We start from the raw sequence: 20,005 nt of genomic DNA, 5'->3' as shown, positions 1-20,005 counted from the left end.
CAGATAAGCAGATAAAGAAAACAGATCAAACCAAAATTAGCCAAATTAGAAACAGATAAATTTACCTGCAAGTCTCTTGTTTAGGCAATTAACAAGTGCGCTAACTAAGTTTTACAGTTGCATTTTGAAGAAGCGAGAAAAAGATTATTATGAATTCAATAAGATGAACAATTGAAGTTAAAGTGTGGACAAAGCTGCACTCTAAAAACTAATAGACAGATCTATGTAGAAAAATGTGCATTAAAAATGTAAGATGATTTGACCATTTTCCCCAGACTGTTGAACACGTCTGTGCAGCATCTTGTAATTCACAATTCGGCATCTAAAAGAAAAGATTACTGAACTGTAAATACTGGAGAGCAATATTTACCTTTCATTAAAAAGCTTGGTGAAGGTACATATTTAAACTGGTAACCATGTTACCTTTAAATCCTGACATTTCACATCTATACTTGAAATTCTCTTCTTTTAGGAGAGCATGTTGTGTTTAAGAGATGCTTCTTTGGACTAGTTTTAAATCCACCCAGGCCAAGGGGCAACACTGAAGGAAACATTTCAAATGGTATGCCTCTGTTTGTCCAATCCCTTCAGGACCTCTGGTCCCTGATCATCACAGTCACAAGATTTCATTTTCAATAGCATCATATTTGTTATTTTGGAGCAAGGTAAATACAAGATAAGCATCCTTGGGTTTGTGAAAGGCGCTATATACATTGAACTTATTATTATTAACATAATTTGCAATCTAAACTCAACATAAAAATGTGACTGATTAAGTTTTACCTTCCAAATATTCTTTGAAAAAACATCTTCCATTCTTCTTAGTTCTTCCTAAAATATACCACTATGCAGTGAATGGCAACTTTTCAATCTTGTTGTCCTGAAAAGCACAAACAAAGAGTCACAAAGTAAACTAGATGCAAATACAGAGACTTCTAATGGCAGACAAGACATACAGTCCAAATCCAAGAAACAGCAAGCAGGATAAAGGAGAAAGGGCAAGCTCACAAATCCAAAGAGACAGACAGAGTTCAAATCCAGAAGGCCAAAGTAATGAAACAAACCCAGCTGAAATACTAACAGAAACAGCAGAGACTTCACAGAGAGCGATACTCACTAGTCACCTTTTAAAACCAAGGACTGATGAGATCCAGATGAATGAAGGTGGGGCCAGTAAACAGATGTTCTGCTAGTCTGAACTGGGGAGAAAGGTGGATGCAGCTCGGGATGGGACAAAAACAAGTCAAGTCATAGTTTATTTATGTAGTGCCTTTTACAGCAGGAGTTGTCACAAAGCAGCTGACAGAAACATCTGGGTCCAAGCCCCCATTAGCAAGTCAAGGGCGACAATAGCAAGAAAACTCTAAGAGCAAGAGGTAGAAACGTAAATACATACATAAATAAATACATACATACATACATACATAAGTCAGTACCACAATAAATGATTCTTCAGGACTAGATTCCTGATTTAAAAATAGTTAATGAAATATTTTTGTAACTTCAGTCATTGTAGTCTGGAAAGGCTTCTTTTGACTTTAGCAAGCCTAGACCAGAATTACTGTGCAGCTAATTAGATCAGCCTTTAGCCAGTCCTAGCCTTCAAACAGAAATGCATCTGTCATTTGAGAGAAATCAAAGAACACCTGCTGCTGTATATTCAGTTCTTTCAGGCACAGCTCAAAGCAGTTTGAACACAATTTGAGAAACAACCACGAGTGGCGAGATGTTCCAGCACCAGCGTTTGTAATGAAACATAATGTATAAATTGTAATTTAACATTTTTAAATGTGAGATTTAAATGATCTGCCTTGCTCATGTCAGCTGAGAGTAACATGCACAGAACATCATTCTCAGGTCGTCTCAAATGTACTGAAGAAGATTATTCATATACCAGGACTGGGAAGGTCTCTCCTACCTCCACAGTAACCTTAGCTTTAAGATCAGGCCAAACTGAACTTTTACATAAAATGATGTGAAGCTTTGTCAGTTTTTATGAACTTCTCCTCTGAAAGAGCTTCATCTTTATATCAGTGTCAAACGACTTTGCTTGTTATAATGTAAAATCGTTATAATGTCTTTATTGCACTTAATAAAATAACAAGAGCAGAAAACCTTTACCTCAGAAACTTTACCCAAAACTGAAAGTTTGAAATGGGTCTAAAGTTTCTCAGTATAACAGGGTCCATGCTGCTCTTTTTCAGTAAAGGCTTCACCAGGGCAGCGCCTGAAAAACCACTGGTTGAAAGAAAGCAGTGAAGAGCACGTTTTGTGCACAGGCCTCGTTCCATGACTGAATGTACCATTAGCACATCTTCACTCCACTCCATGAGCACTTCCTCATTCCACGACTGAACAGATCGTAAGCCTGACATCATTTCACCTGGACACATCCTCATTCCACAGCTGAATTAACTGGGAGAACATCTTAAGATCTGATAAGATCAAGATAAGAATTTTCACAACTTTATATTTCAGGATCAAATATTAGTTTATGAAGGAGGAAAAATGTGGATGTTGCCTGTTGTTATGATCCAACCTGTTTAATTAAACTACCCACACCAGCTTTGTGATCCACCTCAGTGGAAAGCGCTATTGTTGATGTCAAAGCTGCAACACCCCTGAGTACTCAGACCTCCAGGAGGTCAGATCTAACAGGTCTGGCAGTGCTCATGCCTCGGTGTGGCTAGTGAAACTGAACCTAATAGTCAGTTGAATTTAGTTAACGAGTTGATTCAGTAGCTAAGGGGGCAATTACTTTTTCACATAGGGCCAGGTAGGGCTGAACAGCGTTTTTCCTCCAATAAATGAAATCATCGTTTAAAAACAGCATTTTGTGTTTACTCATGTTATCAATGTCTAACATTAAAGTCGATTAATGGTCTGAAATATTAAAGTGTGAAAACAGAAATGTAGAAAGCATGTTAAATTATTTCGTCCACATTAAATGACATAAAATCTCTATTTTTGTACAATATTCAATACACCCCTTTGATACTGAAGGTCAAACGTGATTTGTGAAAGTTTTAAACCTTCATTTTTTAATGAAAGACTGGATTTTCTCATGGTTAATAAAACGCAGTCTGTACACATTAATCAACGTCTCTCACAGCTCTACAGTCCTTGTGACCTTTATCTACTAATATAAAACATCTTTCTACAGTATTAGCCTCCTATTAAAGTCTAATCAGCTATCAGGCTTTAGGTGTGAAAGTGCAGGTTCTGAATAGGGTGTAAACAGAAAAGTGTTGCTAACTCTTCACAGCAGGCCAGAAAATATCAGGTGATGGAGGGAATTTGGTCAGTCCGGACTGACTTCGGTCACTGTGACGAGGTCAAGTAGCAAGCTGATGTTAGCAGCTTCTTTACCAGCTTTTCATTTGAATTTTTTGTTCCACCTTAAATCATTGGTTGCCACCTGAAGATGCCATACAATTAAAGGTGGAACGTAGAGACACATACAGACATGAAAACAGCTACAGGGCCTACAGGCATGAACTGCAGTGGCAGTGCAAATCTGCTTATGAACAAATGTGCTTCTGAAACTTAAAGCCTGGGACAGATGGCACAAGACTTTTACATAAAGCAGTAAGACCTGTTTAAAGCATGCAGCACAACTTGTTCTCTCCTGAAGGTGGAATGTTCATGGGTAAAGTTCAGTGTAATACCCACAAGAACATGACTCAGGGTGTGACCAGGAAGGAGTGTGTTGATTAGAAGGAGAATGGTGAGATGTAAGTCGTTAAAGAGCTCCACCTAGAGGACGAGAGTTGTTGTTGTATTACGCTTTATGTATCACGTTCTGACGTGTCTACAGTGTTGCTGTCCTGATGTCAACCAAGACATGTGAAGTAAGTTTTAATGTAAGACCGAGTAACTAGGACTGGTCATATGTGAAGCCGTCTTTCATCGTTTGGACGGCTTGTAGAATCTGCTCGATGCTGGCTGGTCTCGGCTGTTGCCTCCACCTGCGCTGCTCCGTCCGCAGATTGCGGCTCCGCAGAACTTTCTGTTTGCGCTGTTTTCTGCGCCGTTCTGATGGTTTTGTTGCGGCGTTTTGTCTGTAGTGTTCGCTGTTTCCATTTCTAGCTCAGAATTAACGAGGCTGGTCGTCTTTAGTGTCGAATCTTCCAGAATATTTGCGACGGGCTCCGGTTTGCGTCTAACTGGCACCGCCCATAACCCCAACTAACTTTTAGTAATAGTTCCTCATTGTTTATTAGATACAGCGGCTTAATTAGAACACAGAGCATTTATTAATGTCCAGTTTTAAATGTTACATTTCACAAATGAACCTCAGCTACACTTATTAATGTTCATCTATTTAAACACGCGGTCAAGACGATGACATCATAACAATAAACACAATTACAGCCACTTTATTAAGGCCCATCAAACGCACATGAATATTAGGATCAACTAAAATACACATTTGCTTTAGCACTACAGAAAAACAGCGAATAGGAAGTAATAAAACAACACAGCAAACTCTGTCGTGTGAAATTGTGTTAATTTTCCAGTGTAGATGATTTAGTGTTGGTGGGTGTTGATGTCGGTGTTTTCTGAACACCAGCAGTGTTGAACCAGCTCTGGGGCGGCGCTCGATAAACGAGTCCTTACACTTTCCACTGAGTTATTCCTGCATCCGGTTTTATCGCGCCCATTTTTCTGGAGGCAGGTGGAAGACCGAGCGTCTGTAGCGTTAATCTGCTTATTCAAAAGGTAAGAACCCGATATTTTTACTTATACATGACATTATTTGCGGTGTAAAGCTGTATTAACGTTAAGTGAGTGTAATCGATTTAGATTTGTTGGTAGATACCAGCTCTTGTACTTGTTTAGCTAACAAACACCAGCAGTTTATTGTAATTGTGACCGAGTAGCTGTGGGGATATAAGCAAAGACAGGTGTGAGTTTCAAGTCATTTGTTAATATGTCTAATTTGCCATCATGGTTTTCATGCTAATGTAGTTTGTCATAGAGGCCAATCCTGACTTATGCCTGACAGTACGTGACAGTGAGTCTGATGAAGGTGGGTTTTGTTAGAACTTCCGTTGTAGTCAGTGCGATCATGCTTCCAGCATAAGTTTGTAAATGTACATTTGGTTATAAGCATCCCATTCTTGCTATACAAGGCCACAGCTTGCTATGTCAAAGTTGTGTATATTTTTCTGAAAGAATCACTATAAAAATGTATCTGTTGGTGGCTTTGCCACCCCAAGTAACACATTTCTAGCAGGTCATGAATGTGCTGGTTTTTGAAGTGCAGTACTTGGATATCAAGGTTTGGACCTCATGGTTCAGTATAACAAACAAAAAATGAACTTTGAAGTTTAGATTATTTTTCTTTCACTCCGTGACCCAAACGTTCATACTTGGTATACTGTATTTTAACTGTAAATTACTGTTCATAAAATAATGACCAGTATTTTTTTTTTTATCACTTTTAAGTGTAGAGTGAACACATGAAATCCTCTCGTTGCAATTTAAGGTGTGTTAGTGTCACTAAAGATGAGGTGGATTATTTCCATTTTTTCTTTTATTATGCAACTATATAAACCATAGTGTGACACATTGATATAAATATGAATACCACTCCACCTCTTTTGGATACATTTTGTCTTCCTTTTTTATACAAGTATCTAAAACAAAAATTCTCCTTTAGATCAATCCGCATCATCTTCCCTCACGGATACCCTGTCACCTTCAAGTGACAATGACCTCTTCAGTCGACACTCCAGAGACAGACCTGTTCATAACTTCAGAGACGGGAACCCACCTACCACAGTGTTTTCTGAGGCTGAGGCTGCAAAAGAGGTACTTGAGCAATTGATCTATACAATTTGGACTCTCAACACCATCAGTAAACTTTGAACTTCAAAATGTGAAGTTTAGAGTTGTGTGGATGTGTGTTGGACCGAACTGGAAGAAGGAAAACCGTTTTCTAACTGGCCAGCCATGAACAGTAAATGGTACAGTAAATCGTATCCGATAACTTGATACTGGCAAGAGGGCACAAACCAGTCACAGCACGTGGAATTTGTCACCAACAAAGTCGCTCATTGCAACAAATCCCATGACAGTAATTTTTGGTTCTGAATTTTATAGTGAAAACATTTCTCACGTGTGGATTTAATAGATGGTAGAAAATGCCTTGGTTATGAAACCTGGAGGTCAAGATGTCCTTGAAGTGTACAAGTCAGAGAAATCGCTGAATCATCGGACCCGGAGACAGCTTGTCAACATATTGGCCAGCCATATGACTGAGATGCGTGGGTAAGTGCGTCTTAAACTGTTAACCCATTTTTAGACTGAAGTGTTTTATATCGAGTGAATGTAATGATTTTATTTAAATGAATGGCATTGAATTGGTGCCCTGTAGTCTGTAGTAGGACATGTTTATTATTATTTTTAAATATTGCTTTTGCTTTAAAGGAGGATTCCATCCCGTAAACAGAAGGAGAAGTATGCCCTGGGGGTCATTACACTCTTTCCTTCACTGAAGGATCCTTTTTCTCCAAAGGGCTGTGTAAGTTTAAGAAAGTGCTTACTTTCAGAAATTCTACTAGTTTTACGTAGAGACAGAACTCGAAGTGTCATTAGGGGAAAACATTTTGCTCAGTTTGAATAGAAGTGAATGGGAAATTGACTTGTAACAATAGGTCACTGAGACCCCAGGCAGGCTAAGCTACTTAACATCAGCTAACACTGTGGTCAGAATGTTCTGTAGAGTATTAAGCTGCATTTTATCAACACTCCTGTATCACTCTCTATCAACAGATCTAGTATAGTTGCACTATTCCATATTGTTAGTAGTACTATAACCATTATCCTCACATTCTTCATCAGTCTGAATTAATATTGCATGTTAATAGCCTAAATAAACCAAAGGCTTACCAAGAGATCAATACTTGACAACCTAAACAACAATTTAAATTGGCCCAGAAAATAATGGAAATTAGTGGGTAGTAGTTTGTAGAGCTCACTACCTAAAGTAGCAGGTAAACAAGATCTAAAATTGAGCTTAAATGTTTAAAGCATTTTACCCCTTCTGTTTATTTAGGTTATTAACTTACAATAGTAATTCAGACTGTTGCATAACAATGAGAATACTGCTACTAGTAATACTAATAATGTGGAATAGTGCAGCTGTAGTTGAGTATTTGATTCAGAGTGACACAGAACAAGAAGGATATGGGTAACAGTAGTGTTAATAAAATGCAGCCTAATACGATATAGATTTGAATATTTTGATCAGTTTTAACTAATGTTAACTAGACTACCTTGTGTCTGTGAGATAATGGTACATTACAAGTCGAAGTAAGTGAAGGCTGGGCACTCTGTTTGGTGATTTATTTATTTATTTTTCCCTCAAATTTGAATATAAAGCGAACACAGATGGAGTCTAATCATACCTGACGTTAGTATATATCTTCTCCTTTCTTTAAAGGGTATATAAAACCTCAACTCCAGTCTATGTTAAAGCTGTTTAAAGACACAGTGAGCTGCAGTTTCCCATTCACTTCTATTCAAACTGAGCTGAGTGTTTTCCCCACGGCGTGGCCACGGCCTAAATGCACTCTGTCGCTATACTTGAACTTTAAGTGATTACTTTAAATGCTTAAAAAAATATATATAGAATTACAATGATCTTATAATGGCCTGTCAAAGTACCCCTGGACAACTGAAATGGTAGTGTGCTATGATCAGATCACAAAACAATCAGTGAGAATGCTCTTAGTGCCATTCAGAATGAATTGGGTTAATGGGATTTTACTAGTGATGTCAATCGATTAAAAAACAAATCAGATTAATCACAGCAGATGTCTGTTATTAATTGCAATTAATCACACTTTTTCTTCTCCTTAAAACTAAGCTTTTAATATTGGGTATTTAAATGTAATGAGTGGTATCAAAGTTAGAATAATTTATATATATATATCATTTTTAATGCTGGTATTTCCGTGTATGCTTGGGAGGGAGACAGTAATAGTGTAGTGTGGTTTAGGACTGGCAGACTAGATCCTTTTTTACTGTATTGAGTTACAGTTAACTCAACAGTAATGTGCTGAGGTACTGAGTTTTTTTTCATCTTAAATAAAAGTAATCTACTTTCTGAACTCGACAGTAAGCAATGCTATGTTTATATTGTCAGCAAGCTCTGTAAAGTTTGTCAGATTTTAATCTGTGATAAAAAAACACGTTAAAATATCAAGATTACCTGCTTGAGGAACTGCTTTAACTTTCATAGCCCTAGTTTTTACACAAGAAATTAAAAAATTACAAACCTGCTACTGTCCCAGTTTCGTTTTCAAAGAAGATCAATGAACGATGGATCTATGTCATTTTTTTATTAACAGGAGCATTTCTATGATGGCGAAAAGGGCACAGGATATTTAGCATGGCGTATGAAGACGATGTCCAGGAATAAATCTCAACGACCAGTTAAGGCAACCACAGTGCCACAAGCACAAGGACCAAATCGCAGAAGATCAGGAGCATCAGTGCCTGAGCAGCTTGATGGAGATGCCTGCCAGGAAGCTATATCATTTCTTCTTCATTGTCATGATGAACCAAGTGTGTTTAAGAAGATGAAGATGACATTTGAACATCGCCAGAACCTAGTGCATGACCTCACAGAGAACCACAGATGTCCTAAAAACATTCCCACGTTTATTAGATGTCAAAGGACTAGTGAGTTGTGCATTGGTTTTTAAAGTCCAGTCTTTGATTTGGTTTGGCTGTTTACAGTGCATTGACCACTGATACATTTGTATGTGTATTTGATCAACAGCTGAATCAAGACTTTGTGCTGCTGTTTGGTGAGGAAACATCCTCCAGGTTACTTGAGAGGTGGGACACGACCTTCAAGCCGAAGGTTATCGAAGAGTCCAAACACCTGACTAAGTCAACCGAGCTGCACCGACTTCTAAACGCTGCTGAGAAACATGCAGAGGATGATGACACCAGTAAGTAAGATAGTCTTGGTATCTAGTCAGTTGGCTAGTGTTTTGTCTTTTGCGTATTCCAAATGCATATTAATGATGGCGAGTTATTGTTTGTGTCTCCAACCCCCCACCCACTGCTTATTAGACTGGGACAGTGACATGGCTTCTTTGCTGCTTCTTCTCCATCTCTTGCCACCGACAGCAGGACGAAAGAGAATCAACATTAGTGCCAGTGATGCAGAGGACAAAATGGTGCACTTTCACAAGGTCTATATGTCTCATCTGCTAAAATCTCATTGGGCCAAATCTCATTCATAGCAGTTGAAAACTTGCTGTCGGTTCCTCCCACTGTTCTCCTTGACAGTTAAGATTCTTACAAGTGTTTTACTGAGCAGGTCGACTGTGTTTTATTAAAGGAGAACTTCAGTGTGAAAAGGACTTTGGGTGTAGTGAGACATAATTACGAGTACTAACCTTTGTTGAATAGCACACCTCATTTAGAACGGGCGCTATAGGGCATATTTTTGCCCCTGCAGAGAAATCGTTTTTTCCACCGCTAACAAGCTCAAAGTATCTCCACACTTCTTTGGTAGAATTAGTAGAAAAATATGCCCTGTAGCGCCCATTCTAAAGCCTGTTTGTAGAAACTGAAAAGATGCTGGATTTCGGGATGTGGGGGGCGAGCAGAGGTGTGCTATTCAGCAAAGGTTGGTACTCTTAATTATGTTTCACTACACCCCAAATCCATTTCACACCGGAGTTCTCCTTTAAGCAGCAAACCCAGAGTGTGGGTAATTAGCTGAACTAACATTAAGGTGTTCATGTTCTGTTTTTTAGTCATGCTGCAGCATTGATGAACATCTGCGAGGAACAGAGGGTAAACAACCTTACATCCTTGCTGTTGGCCGGGCTCAGAAGAGAATCCACACATTCTACATCGTTGTGGACAAGCAGCTAATCCCTTGCCAAGCCACCAGATCCTTGGGTGCCTTTGATGAGCTGTTCAAGTCTCACTACGTGTTCAGTCTTTCTTATGATGAGTTCCTGGTCCATTTCTACACATTTGTGCAGACAACAGTCTACAGCACTGACATTACAACAACAGATGAGTCTCCAAGAGTTCGTGAGTTTCGGGCAAAGCTTTTCAACTAGGTTAAATGTTTAGATGTTTAGATGTGATCAAAGCAGACAGTCTTGTATATTATAAGCCCTTCGATTTACAAAGGGCCTGTGGTGAAGATGAAAGCCTATATATTGTACCCATGTTTTCTTTGTAACTGTGCTCATGTTTCAGTTGTTCCCAATCTACATGGAGCTTGGGAGGTTTTTCTTTTGAATAAAGAGTTCAAAATTATTAGTTTTTTGTATTTTTTTTTTTTTTACTATTGAGCTTTGTGAATCAACAAATTATAATCTTATGTAAACAGATGGTAAAGAGATTTGTTGCATGCTAGTGTTAGTACTGATGTTCTGTGGCCTTGCAGATGAGTAGATTTCAGAATTTCGTGAAAACATTTAAGATGGGACTGTACAGCTTTTAATACAGTGGTAAATTCACATGTTGTAAAACTACAATAACACAAAGGTAAGAACTTAGTTTAGTGTCAGAAATACACACTTGAGTGTCATAAAGCAACACTGTGTCAGAAATGAACACTCAGTGAAAAAGAATAACACAATTTAGTGTTAAAAATACACATTTGAGTGTCAGAACAACACTGTAAGTGTCAGAAATTAACACTATAAAAGGGGTTAAATTTTAACACTATTCAAAGTGTAACTTTAACTCAGAACTGGTGAGAACTATATAAACACCGCAATAGTGTTAATTTGAACACTATGGGAGTTAAATGAACACTGGCGATTTTGCTGTGAAGATTACAGACTAAATAAAGCCGAGCAGTGAAAAACAGACTAAACACTTCTCTAAAAGTGCGCAGGCAGCAATAAATGATCGCTTGTCTTGCAGGAAACACGAGCTAAAATGGAACTTTACAAACAACGTTAAGCTTCAAACAGAACACTGCAGTTATAAACACGCTCACCTAAATGTGCGCACCTTTTATCACGATCACTTAAGTCTTAAGTAGTGGCTCAGAAATGAGTGAAACAATGAAGTAACATCAGTAATTATGTAATGATGACGTCAACCTTAAGTGCAACTTTACATCAGCAGATATTTAACATACAACAGCGCAATAACACAGTATTAATGTTCTATGACTTTATACAGCATCCAACTGTCATCAATGATCAGAATAATGCCCCAGAAATAGAGGCTACAGAGTCACAGCACTGCCTCTAGTCAGCACAGCCTTATTTAGCTTGTTATGCAGATTTGGGGTGAAATGATCAGATCAAACTGTTCAAAAGGCCACTTTATACACTGTCAGCACAAAAGATTCTCTAATTGAACTGCAGGCTGTTTTAAGACCAACTGTTCTTCAACTCGACCAGGATCCTGACATGTGGTGCAGAACATCATTGAAACGTCGCTGAATTTTAAAAAAGATGTTGACAAATAGCCGCTCCTGTTTCATGTGATTAAGCGTCGCTCAAAAGCCCATTGCTCTTCAATCAAAGTAGAAGCTGATTGAAAAGTTCCATATATTTCCAGAATGGACAGCCTACTTTGACTATCCCAAGACTTTGTTCTCCAAACCAGGAATATTATGGGGAGAGCTTTGCACCATCCTTTGGTACGAGGAATGTCCAAATTCATAGCAGCATCTCCGCCCATTGTGGTGAGCCATGTTCAGTGCACAGGTTACTCCAAGCATTACTGCAGTCTGGTGCTACTGAACTGATGTTTCCTACAGTAACAGCGTCAGTGTCTTCATATTCTCCAAGAGCTCCACCCTCTTCTGATGACGTCAATGCCCATTTCAGTGCTGCACTGGTCTCTCAATACGAACTCACCATGAATGTCCTACAAATGAGATCTTGTATTAATACTAAACTCCACTGAACTCTTGCTCCATAAAGATGAAGTTCAGCTTATTTCTCATTTGAGCTCTTCTAAATACTTCCAGGCACCTCCGACAGTTTTTAAATATCAAATTCTTATTTTATGATGAATGTAAATATTCATCATATTGTGCATATTGTGGCAGAGGGAGTTTTTTCTGGATCAGATCATTTGTGGCGCATGAACAGCAGACAGTCTGACCGTCATCATCATCTCATGAATGAAGAGCTGCTGAGGCTCAACAAACCGCCATCAGTGCATCCAAAGATGTGCAGAACTAAAAGAAAGATGTTCTGGGTGTGAATCGCTGAACAGCTGACTAGAACTTCCACAGCACGAAGCTCACAGTCCAGTAAAAAACGCTTCTGCAGTGTTTCTATTGGACAGATCCTGACTTCTCAGTACAAACATCTTCCTGAAGGACTTTTCCACACGTCTGTTCCACACGGTCCACAGTGCCGTGTTGTTTCCTCATCAGGAACAGCATCTGGGATCATTCCAAAGCAGTCTGCATGGAGCCAACTTTCCCAAGTTCCCCATTCTCTATAATTAGCCCAACAGAAGAAAGTGTGTGAGGACAGCACCACCAAATTTGAAACTCTAACAGTTTAAAGTTTGAGCGTCAGAACCATTTTCAGAAAATGTCTTAAAAACATGAATCAGTAACACAAAGCAGTGACCACACCAGAAACAACTGTCCAGATCTGTAAGTCATGTGGAGGAAACACAAGAACAATTTATTTCTAGAAACAATTCATTAAAATTCAGCCGAGGCTCATTTTATTAAACTAAAGTTTGTAGTGAGTTTGTCCTCAATGATGCGAAGCCTGGAGCCAATTCAGCACATAATAAATAAATAAATAAATAAAACGGTGATTCTTAATGTCAATATTAGCAAAACTCAGTGTTTAATTTTGTTTAGTGAAACAGAACCAATTTAGTAACAGACCAATCACAGCTCAGCACGTCATTACTTGTGAAAGGCTTTTAAATCATCTTGTTTTTAATCTATTATTATTATGTATTGTTGTTATTTGATATGTTTGAAGTTAATGTAGATTTATTTATTCAATAATAAAACAAAATTTGATTGATTTTAATGTAAAAATAATAAAAATAACAAACATGGTCATAATAATGTTCATTATTTAAAATAATGATTATAATTATTCTTATTGTAAAATGAATTAATGACTAAATAATTTTAGTAATTATTCTAATTTATTTATTTATTAATATGTATTTGTGTTCATTAATATGTATTTTTATACTATTCCGTTTGTGTAATTAAGTTTCTTAGATTAATAAAAAAATAAAAGGTAATATTTTTTATCTATTTACTTATTCAATAATATAAAAATGTAATTTCATATTTTCATCATTTTACACTTATTTACAATATTGATCATTTTTATAGCTGGAAAATAAAAACGGACTAAATAATAATTGTTATTTTATTGATTTATTAATAAGTATTAAATAATATAAGAATGGAAAATGATTCATGTTTTGTTTGTATAATAATAATAATAAGTATTTGAATTATTAATTAAATCTTAATCTTGTTTTAATATTTATTGTTAAATCTGTGTGTGTTTTTATTTATTAACACATTTTAAATAGAAATAAATAAATTACAGAAACTGCTTGTTTTTTATTAAATCTTCTAAAACTTTCCGTTTAATTCAAATTAATTAGTTAATTCTTTACATTTTATTATAAAATCTGTCTGATTAAAGGAAAAACAGTGTAAAGTACTTTAATGAGCTGCTGAGTCACCACAAGCCATCAGAGCTTCAATCTGCCTTGAACTCTGCAAGTCTCTACAGATGTGCTGCAGGACCCCTCAGCTGGTGTTTGATGGTGGTGGTGGACAGTGCTGTCTAAAGCATCTGTCCACAATCTCCCATAGGTGTTTAACTGGACAACTGGCTATTCTGACCATCACTTTTCCAGTGAGCTCTGAAATGGTCAGTGGTCTTTATAATGAGGGGTTCCTGCCCTACAGCCCAACGTTCTTCACTGACATTTTCAGTCTCCTGAGGAACATCTGCTCTTATGTTTTACTTCACTGATCACAATAATGCACAAACATCTATGAGTTACTGACCAACCCTGTTTACTAAAGTCTTCCACACAGATCTAAATGCAGAGGTCACTTTAGTCTCTGTTCCTATTAAAACACTGTCCAGTTTAGACGTCTGTGTGACTGACGCGCCATCTGTGCCCCTAAATGATCCAAAATCAAGGTCAACTGGGCTGCTCAGTGTTTCATACCTGCCACAGAGTTTGATAGGAGGTTAAATGCTTTACTGTATTATCTAGAACACCTGTCTGGAACCATCTGCACTCGTTATGTTTCTCCACTTGTTCATTCTGACTATAATGAGCCCAGACTGTTATGTAGACTAAATTATCCAGAGCCTGACAAAGCTGAGATTTACTATGATCACCTTAACCTGTTACCATGGAAACCATATTGTCTATAGCTGAGTGTTACAGTGATGACCTCAGGCTGTTACCAAGTACACTGAACCACCTTAGGCTAACACAGGTGACCTTTTCTGTGATGACCTCAGGCTTTCACCATGAAGACCACACCACCCCTTGGTTCAAATAACTGGGCTATGATATGATGATTTCTTGGATGATTTCATGTCCACAGACTTTTATTATTAAAGTGTAGTGAAGAAAAACAATATATATAATAATTATAATATAATATAATTATAAAATGATTTAAAGGCATTACATAAAGTACATATCAAACTCAAACTGAATACAGAATAACTGACCATGAGGAGGAAAACTACAACCACGTATACTATGTATCTGCTTAAACAGTGCAGATCAGAAAGTCTTGATTTCTAGAGTGAGTTTATGAATGTCTGTCAACGTTTCCACTGGTTTGAGAGGGTTGATGTTGAGTCCAGGCACTTTGGGAGGAGGAGAAGCACCTTGTGTCCTGCTAAACAATGTGGGGTCGTCATCAAATGTCAGGAATTTGACAGACGTACTGTCCAAGCTGCAGCCACTGTTATACAGGAAAACAACTGACCAAACTTGACCACCAAGGCTGGTTCTATGAGCCGTCGTCCTCTGCTCATAAGCTGAGTGTGAGAGGCTCCTACCAGTTAATGGGCGGATCATCTTCGGATGCTGTAAAACACAGAATAAGACAGAAAGTCAGACATGAAGAAACTTTTTACAGCCAGTCAGACTCAACATGCAAACTTTGTACAAGCCATCAAAACACACAAGACAGAACAATGAGGCCCTCACAAAGCCATTAACCATGTCTCTCTCTCACTCTCTGTCTCGCTGAGCTCCAGATTATTCCAGATGAACTTCCACTGGGTGAAGGTCTGAATGGACTATGAACCTGGATCCATATCACTGAAACTTCCTCAAACCCTAAATTAAGATCTGACCTGTTCAAGTCAGGATTTTTAACAAGTTCATATTACAGAATGTTGCTACTTCCTCTAGTAAGTGAAGGAAGATCTCCTCACAGCAACCCTGCAGTCAGAACGGTGCTGGCAGTATATCAGTCAGAATTACTGGGCTGATATTAAATCTATTTAATCTGTCCATCTTCACATTCGAGCACATCACTGCCACTTTAACTCTTCAGTCCTTCCAATCTTCAGATCAATGAGTTACAGCTGCTCCCAACAAAAGGTCCCCAAAGGAGTCACTGACATTATGTTACTCTTCAATATATCAAACACCACCAGCCCACGAATACAGTACTGTGCAAAAGTCAGAGACCACCTTATTTACATAATATCCAGTCAAAACAGCCAATAATCACATGTTATTCATCTTTCAGGAGAATTTTATGAGATTAGATAAACGATAATGTACTTGAATAAGGAGGAGAAATTCAATGTAAAAAAGGTTAAAAAAAAAAAAGTCCCAAACCATTAATAAGATTAAATTCATGAGATTAAATTTAAATTTATTTAAAATTTTAAGATGAATATTAAAAGATATTGAGAATAAAAGATCAGGACTCTGAAGGTCAGGGTTCTGTTGGAATCAGGTTTGGATCAGCTTTTCTGTGAGCTGCATGTAAACAACAAATGCAAAGCAGGTCAGTAACTTACTGTAGTTTCTCCAGTTTATAGTGAGGATCTTCTAGTAGAGCAGAAAGCATCTTCTCTCCTGACTCTCCTGGTTCATTGTCATCCAGATCCAGCTCTCTCAAGTGTGAAGGATTTAAATTCAAAGCTTTAACCAGAGCTTTACAGCCTTTCTCTGTAATACTGCAGTCCCATAATCTGTAGAGAGATGGAGAAAAACGTCCTCATATTTACGGTTTTGCACACAACTACATAAACAATCTATACAAACACCAACATCTCACACAAGCAATTAAGAAGAAGAAAAAACTACATAATTAAATTCATTCTGTATGATCCTCTCATATAAACAAACACACATCAAAGAAGAAAAGACAAGACAGAAATGTAGAACATGATATTTTGTGGGGGAGATTTTTTTGTTAGAGAGACATGAAGTGAGAGATGAAGTGTTTATGTAAAAATGTCACTTCTCACTTTATTATTATAAACAGAAAATAACGTACAGTAAAGAACCTCCCCTTTGGGGTGAAATGGTACTTTGTCAGGCGCATCGCCAACATCATATTAAATAAACTCAATGAAATAAACTCAGTCTTTATTCATCAAAGCTGTGTTTGTTCTGATCTGATCACTAAATGAACTCGTGCTAATTTCATACAGTGTTTTTTATTTATCAGCTTCAAACTCACATCTTGTAAAAAAGCTGCTTGTATTCTTACCCTGTGCTTTGGTTGACTTTAGCCTGATAGGGGTCCACAAAGTCTGTTCTTACAAACCCCATAAAGGACGGGGCGGCACAGAATAGCGCCCTCAACTGATCTCAGCACGCCAACGACTCTTTCCCACTGCTGACGCGGCTTTTACTGATCTATTTACTAGTGCAGACCTTCCCCAAACCCCCACATCCTTCCTCCAATGACGCCAATACACACAGACACAAACACACAGACACAATATATACAAAGTGCTCGCTGCACGGAAATCAACAGACAGATTCAACCCTCCCGTCCGCAGCTCTCCATGAGCGAGAGGTCAATGGCGGAGAGGTCATGTGCTGAAACAGACACGTGGAGGCCCGGCGCTCTCAAGCTCCACGTACAGCTGCTCACCACTCGTCGGTTTGGCTAGCGGTTGAGTCCTGGGTGACACCTTCCTTCCACTCTGTCTTTCCGTGAAAAAATAAACCCACCAACAGCAAAAGTCCAGATCCAAACAGATCCGAGGCGAAACTGGCCGCGCTCAATCACCAGGCCCGAGCTCTCTCTCCCGCCATCTTCCTCACGCTTGTTCTGGATTCTCCTCTCCGATTGGTAGACTGGCCCATCTCGCCCCGCCCACAGGCTACGTGGTTTCACCAATGACAATCGGAATTGGCCGCTTTTCCACCGGCAATCCATTATGAAAGTCACAGGTACAGTAAAATATACTAGACGCCTTTCAATCTGATAAATGACTCGCTATTAACTCCCCAACACTATTATCAATATAATCTACAACACTAATAACAGGAATAAACACAGAAAATATCAATATTACTAATAAGCTGTTCACATGGCAACTCAGTATAAAACTGGATGAACTTGTTTTATATGAACATGGACATAAACAAACACAGCAACTGTTCAATTTACAGACATTTTACACTTTTATGTTCTATACGACTGACACACCCACAAAACTATACAATACAAAACTAGTGCAGAAGCTGCAATAATACAGCATTTAATACTGTTATTACAGTAAAAACACTCAAAACACTGAACATTAGGAGAGGAAGAGAGTGTTTTAGAGAGAGAGAGAGACAGAGAGAGAGAGAGACAGAGAGAGAGAGACAGAGACAGAGAGAGAGACAGAGAGAGAGACAGAGGGAGACAGACAGAAAGAGAAAGAAAGAGAGTGAGACAGAGAGAACTGAAAGATATAGAGAGAGAGAGAGAAAGAGAGGGAGAGACAGAGACAGATAGAGAAAGAAAGAGAGAGAGAGAGAAAGAGAGAGAGAGAGAATGAGGTGATGAATCTAGAAGGAAGAATGTTCCAATATTCCTCTTGAACATTGTTCAGGTCTGACCTGCAGCTACTGAAAACGCTTCCTACAGGCTGTGCTGTCAAAAATCCAAGAGTTCACTGACTTGTTTGTATGTATCCAAAAATAGGTCACGTATTTCATATTTAACTTTTAATCTTAATTAAACTTTTAACCTGAATAAAAAGATGGATCATATTCTAAATACTAAACAAAGACATTAACACTGTTTCTCCAGACAAATGGAGGAAAAACTCACTTACTTTTAAAACTCCTTGAATAAACAGGAGTGAAGAAGGTCTGAGTAAGTGGACTTCATTATTATATTTTAGTATTGTTTTGGAGGACTTGGACTTTAGACCGGGTTATTTAAAAGAAACTCTTCTACTTTTGAATTTCAGAAAGAAAAGACACTTTTTACTCCTTATATTTTCAGTAAAGAGTAAAATTACTACAAGTACAAATAAACATGTCTCTCTTTCTGTCCTTCAAACACACAAACACACACACACACACACACACATGAACACATCAAGCACAGAAATAGCAAAGTATGTTAAGGAGGCAGAAAAGTACAATGAATTAATACCTGAGTGTCTCCAGTTTACAGTGTTGATCCTCCAGTCCAGCAGAGAGCAGCGTCACTCCTGAATCACACAGACTATTTCCACTCAGATTCAGTTCTCTCAGACTTGAGGAGTTTGATCTGAGAACTGAGGCCAAAGCTGCACAGCTTCTCTCTGAGAGATCACACCAGGACAGCCTGTGACAGAAATGATATGAGATACATTATCATTACACCCTCAAATACAAACAGACCTACAAAACACTCACCAGGAAAAAAGACATTCTGACAGAAATCTGTGTGTGTGTGTGTGTGTGTGTGTGTGTGTGTGTGTGTAAACGAGATGAAGTCCTAAAAACATTTGTATGTTTGTCATGTGTATAAGAGAGAGAGAGAGAAAAAGAGGGAGAGAAATATGAGACAGAGAGAGAGAGAGAGAGAGAGGGGGAGAGAAAGAGAGAGATAAAAAGAGAAAAAGAGAGACAGATAGAGAGAGAGAAAGACAAAAAGAAAAAGAATGAAAGAGAAAGAGATAGACAGAGAGAGAGAACGAGAGAGAGAGAGAGAGAGAGAGAGAGAGAGAGAGAGAAGTTCACAGTGATGTTTGTGTGATCTTCCTTTTTGTGCTGTTTTCTGTTTTGAAATGAGAGAAAAGTTGAAATAATCACAGGAAACTACATGCAGATACACCAAGCACAAAACTACAAGAAACAAACAAAAAAGAGGATATCTGTAAGAAAGTAGAGAAATTAGAGATATTAGAGAAATTAGAGATATTAGAGGAGATCCACTCAAAACCACAGGAGACAGACAGAGCAGCTGAATGCAGGAGTGAGATCAGCACAACTTCAACTGTTCCAGCACTGATCACAAACAGCAGCAGCTCTGTGAGTCACGTTATAATTCACAGTGTAGCACAAAGAAAAGAAAACGTCTATTTTATTATTATTTTAATATTTTACTCGTATTTTAACTGACTTTGACAATAAAAGCTAAAGCTAAGCTAAAGGCTAAAGCTAAAGTGTCAGTTGACCGCTGACTTTTGAAAAGTCTCCCCAACATTCCGAGGCAGCTACATGCAAATGAGCTCTCAGAATGAGCCAATCAGAAGGAGCAACACCACAAGCCCTCCATCTGAGACCTGGACACCACACCCCTCACTATCCAGAACAGCCAGATAGGCAGATGAGGCACCATAACAACCCCAGCCTCCTGCCAGCACCAGCACCTATGGCAGGAACACACACTGCACCACTGCCCCAGGGCCCTGCTCCACCTCCCCATCAACTCCAGACCAGGCCAGGAGCTCTGACCTACGCTCAGACTGTCAGCAGACCAGCAAACTCTAATAACTCTGAGCTCAGAGACCCACAGCAGATGCTCAGCCAAATCTGCACTAGTCTAATGGGACAG

General features: G+C 38.4%; 2 protein-coding genes across 10 annotated transcripts in view; one reads left to right on the top strand and one right to left on the bottom strand.

Annotated features, from left to right (window-relative positions):
• Nucleotides 1-3,775: 3,775 nt before the first annotated feature.
• LOC119263963 lies at nucleotides 3,776-10,302 on the top strand. Of its 2 annotated transcripts, XM_037540874.1 has the most exons (9): nucleotides 3,776-3,851; nucleotides 4,574-4,722; nucleotides 5,666-5,817; nucleotides 6,140-6,276; nucleotides 6,436-6,529; nucleotides 8,361-8,694; nucleotides 8,795-8,969; nucleotides 9,094-9,215; nucleotides 9,786-10,302. In XM_037540874.1, exons 6-9 carry the CDS (start codon nucleotides 8,629-8,631, stop codon nucleotides 10,098-10,100), a joined length of 678 nt encoding a protein of 225 aa, XP_037396771.1. In that variant the 5' UTR covers nucleotides 3,776-3,851; nucleotides 4,574-4,722; nucleotides 5,666-5,817; nucleotides 6,140-6,276; nucleotides 6,436-6,529; nucleotides 8,361-8,628; the 3' UTR covers nucleotides 10,101-10,302. The 2 variants fall into 2 exon arrangements, with proteins under 2 accessions (XP_037396771.1, XP_037396772.1); XM_037540875.1 differs by lacking the exon at nucleotides 3,776-3,851 and having other exon boundaries at nucleotides 4,048-4,722.
• A 4,253-nt stretch (nucleotides 10,303-14,555) lies between these two features.
• The window catches only part of LOC108416108 (NACHT, LRR and PYD domains-containing protein 3-like), a 38,675-nt gene continuing 33,225 nt past the window's right edge, over nucleotides 14,556-20,005 (bottom strand). For 4 of the 8 annotated variants that reach the window (XM_037540850.1, XM_037540853.1, XM_037540851.1 and 1 more), the window contains 3 exons: nucleotides 18,617-18,790; nucleotides 16,026-16,199; nucleotides 14,556-15,075 (listed from right to left, as the gene is read on the bottom strand). In XM_037540850.1, coding sequence (XP_037396747.1) covers nucleotides 15,063-15,075; nucleotides 16,026-16,199; nucleotides 18,617-18,790 — 361 coding nt within the window. In that variant the 3' untranslated portion in view covers nucleotides 14,556-15,062. The remainder of the gene's footprint in view (nucleotides 15,076-16,025; nucleotides 16,200-18,616; nucleotides 18,791-20,005) is intronic. The other 4 variants (XM_037540852.1, XM_037540854.1, XM_037540857.1 and 1 more) reach the window with 2 other exon arrangements.

Source organism: Pygocentrus nattereri, chromosome 9 (genome assembly GCF_015220715.1).
Source record: "Pygocentrus nattereri isolate fPygNat1 chromosome 9, fPygNat1.pri, whole genome shotgun sequence".
Classification (NCBI taxonomy): Eukaryota; Metazoa; Chordata; class Actinopteri; order Characiformes; family Serrasalmidae; genus Pygocentrus; species Pygocentrus nattereri.
This window is presented reverse-complemented; position numbering and strand designations above follow the sequence as displayed.

Excerpts from the sequence above, each read along its gene's own strand:
- LOC119263963 (XM_037540874.1), top strand. The coding sequence starts at position 8,629 with ATGACCTCACAGAGAACCACAGATGTCCTAAAAACATTCCCACGTTTA. Across the intron at positions 8,970-9,093 it reads TGCAGAGGATGATGACACCA|ACTGGGACAGTGACATGGCT; the intron begins GTAAGTAAGATA and ends ACTGCTTATTAG. Across the intron at positions 9,216-9,785 it reads AAATGGTGCACTTTCACAAG|TCATGCTGCAGCATTGATGA; the intron begins GTCTATATGTCT and ends TCTGTTTTTTAG.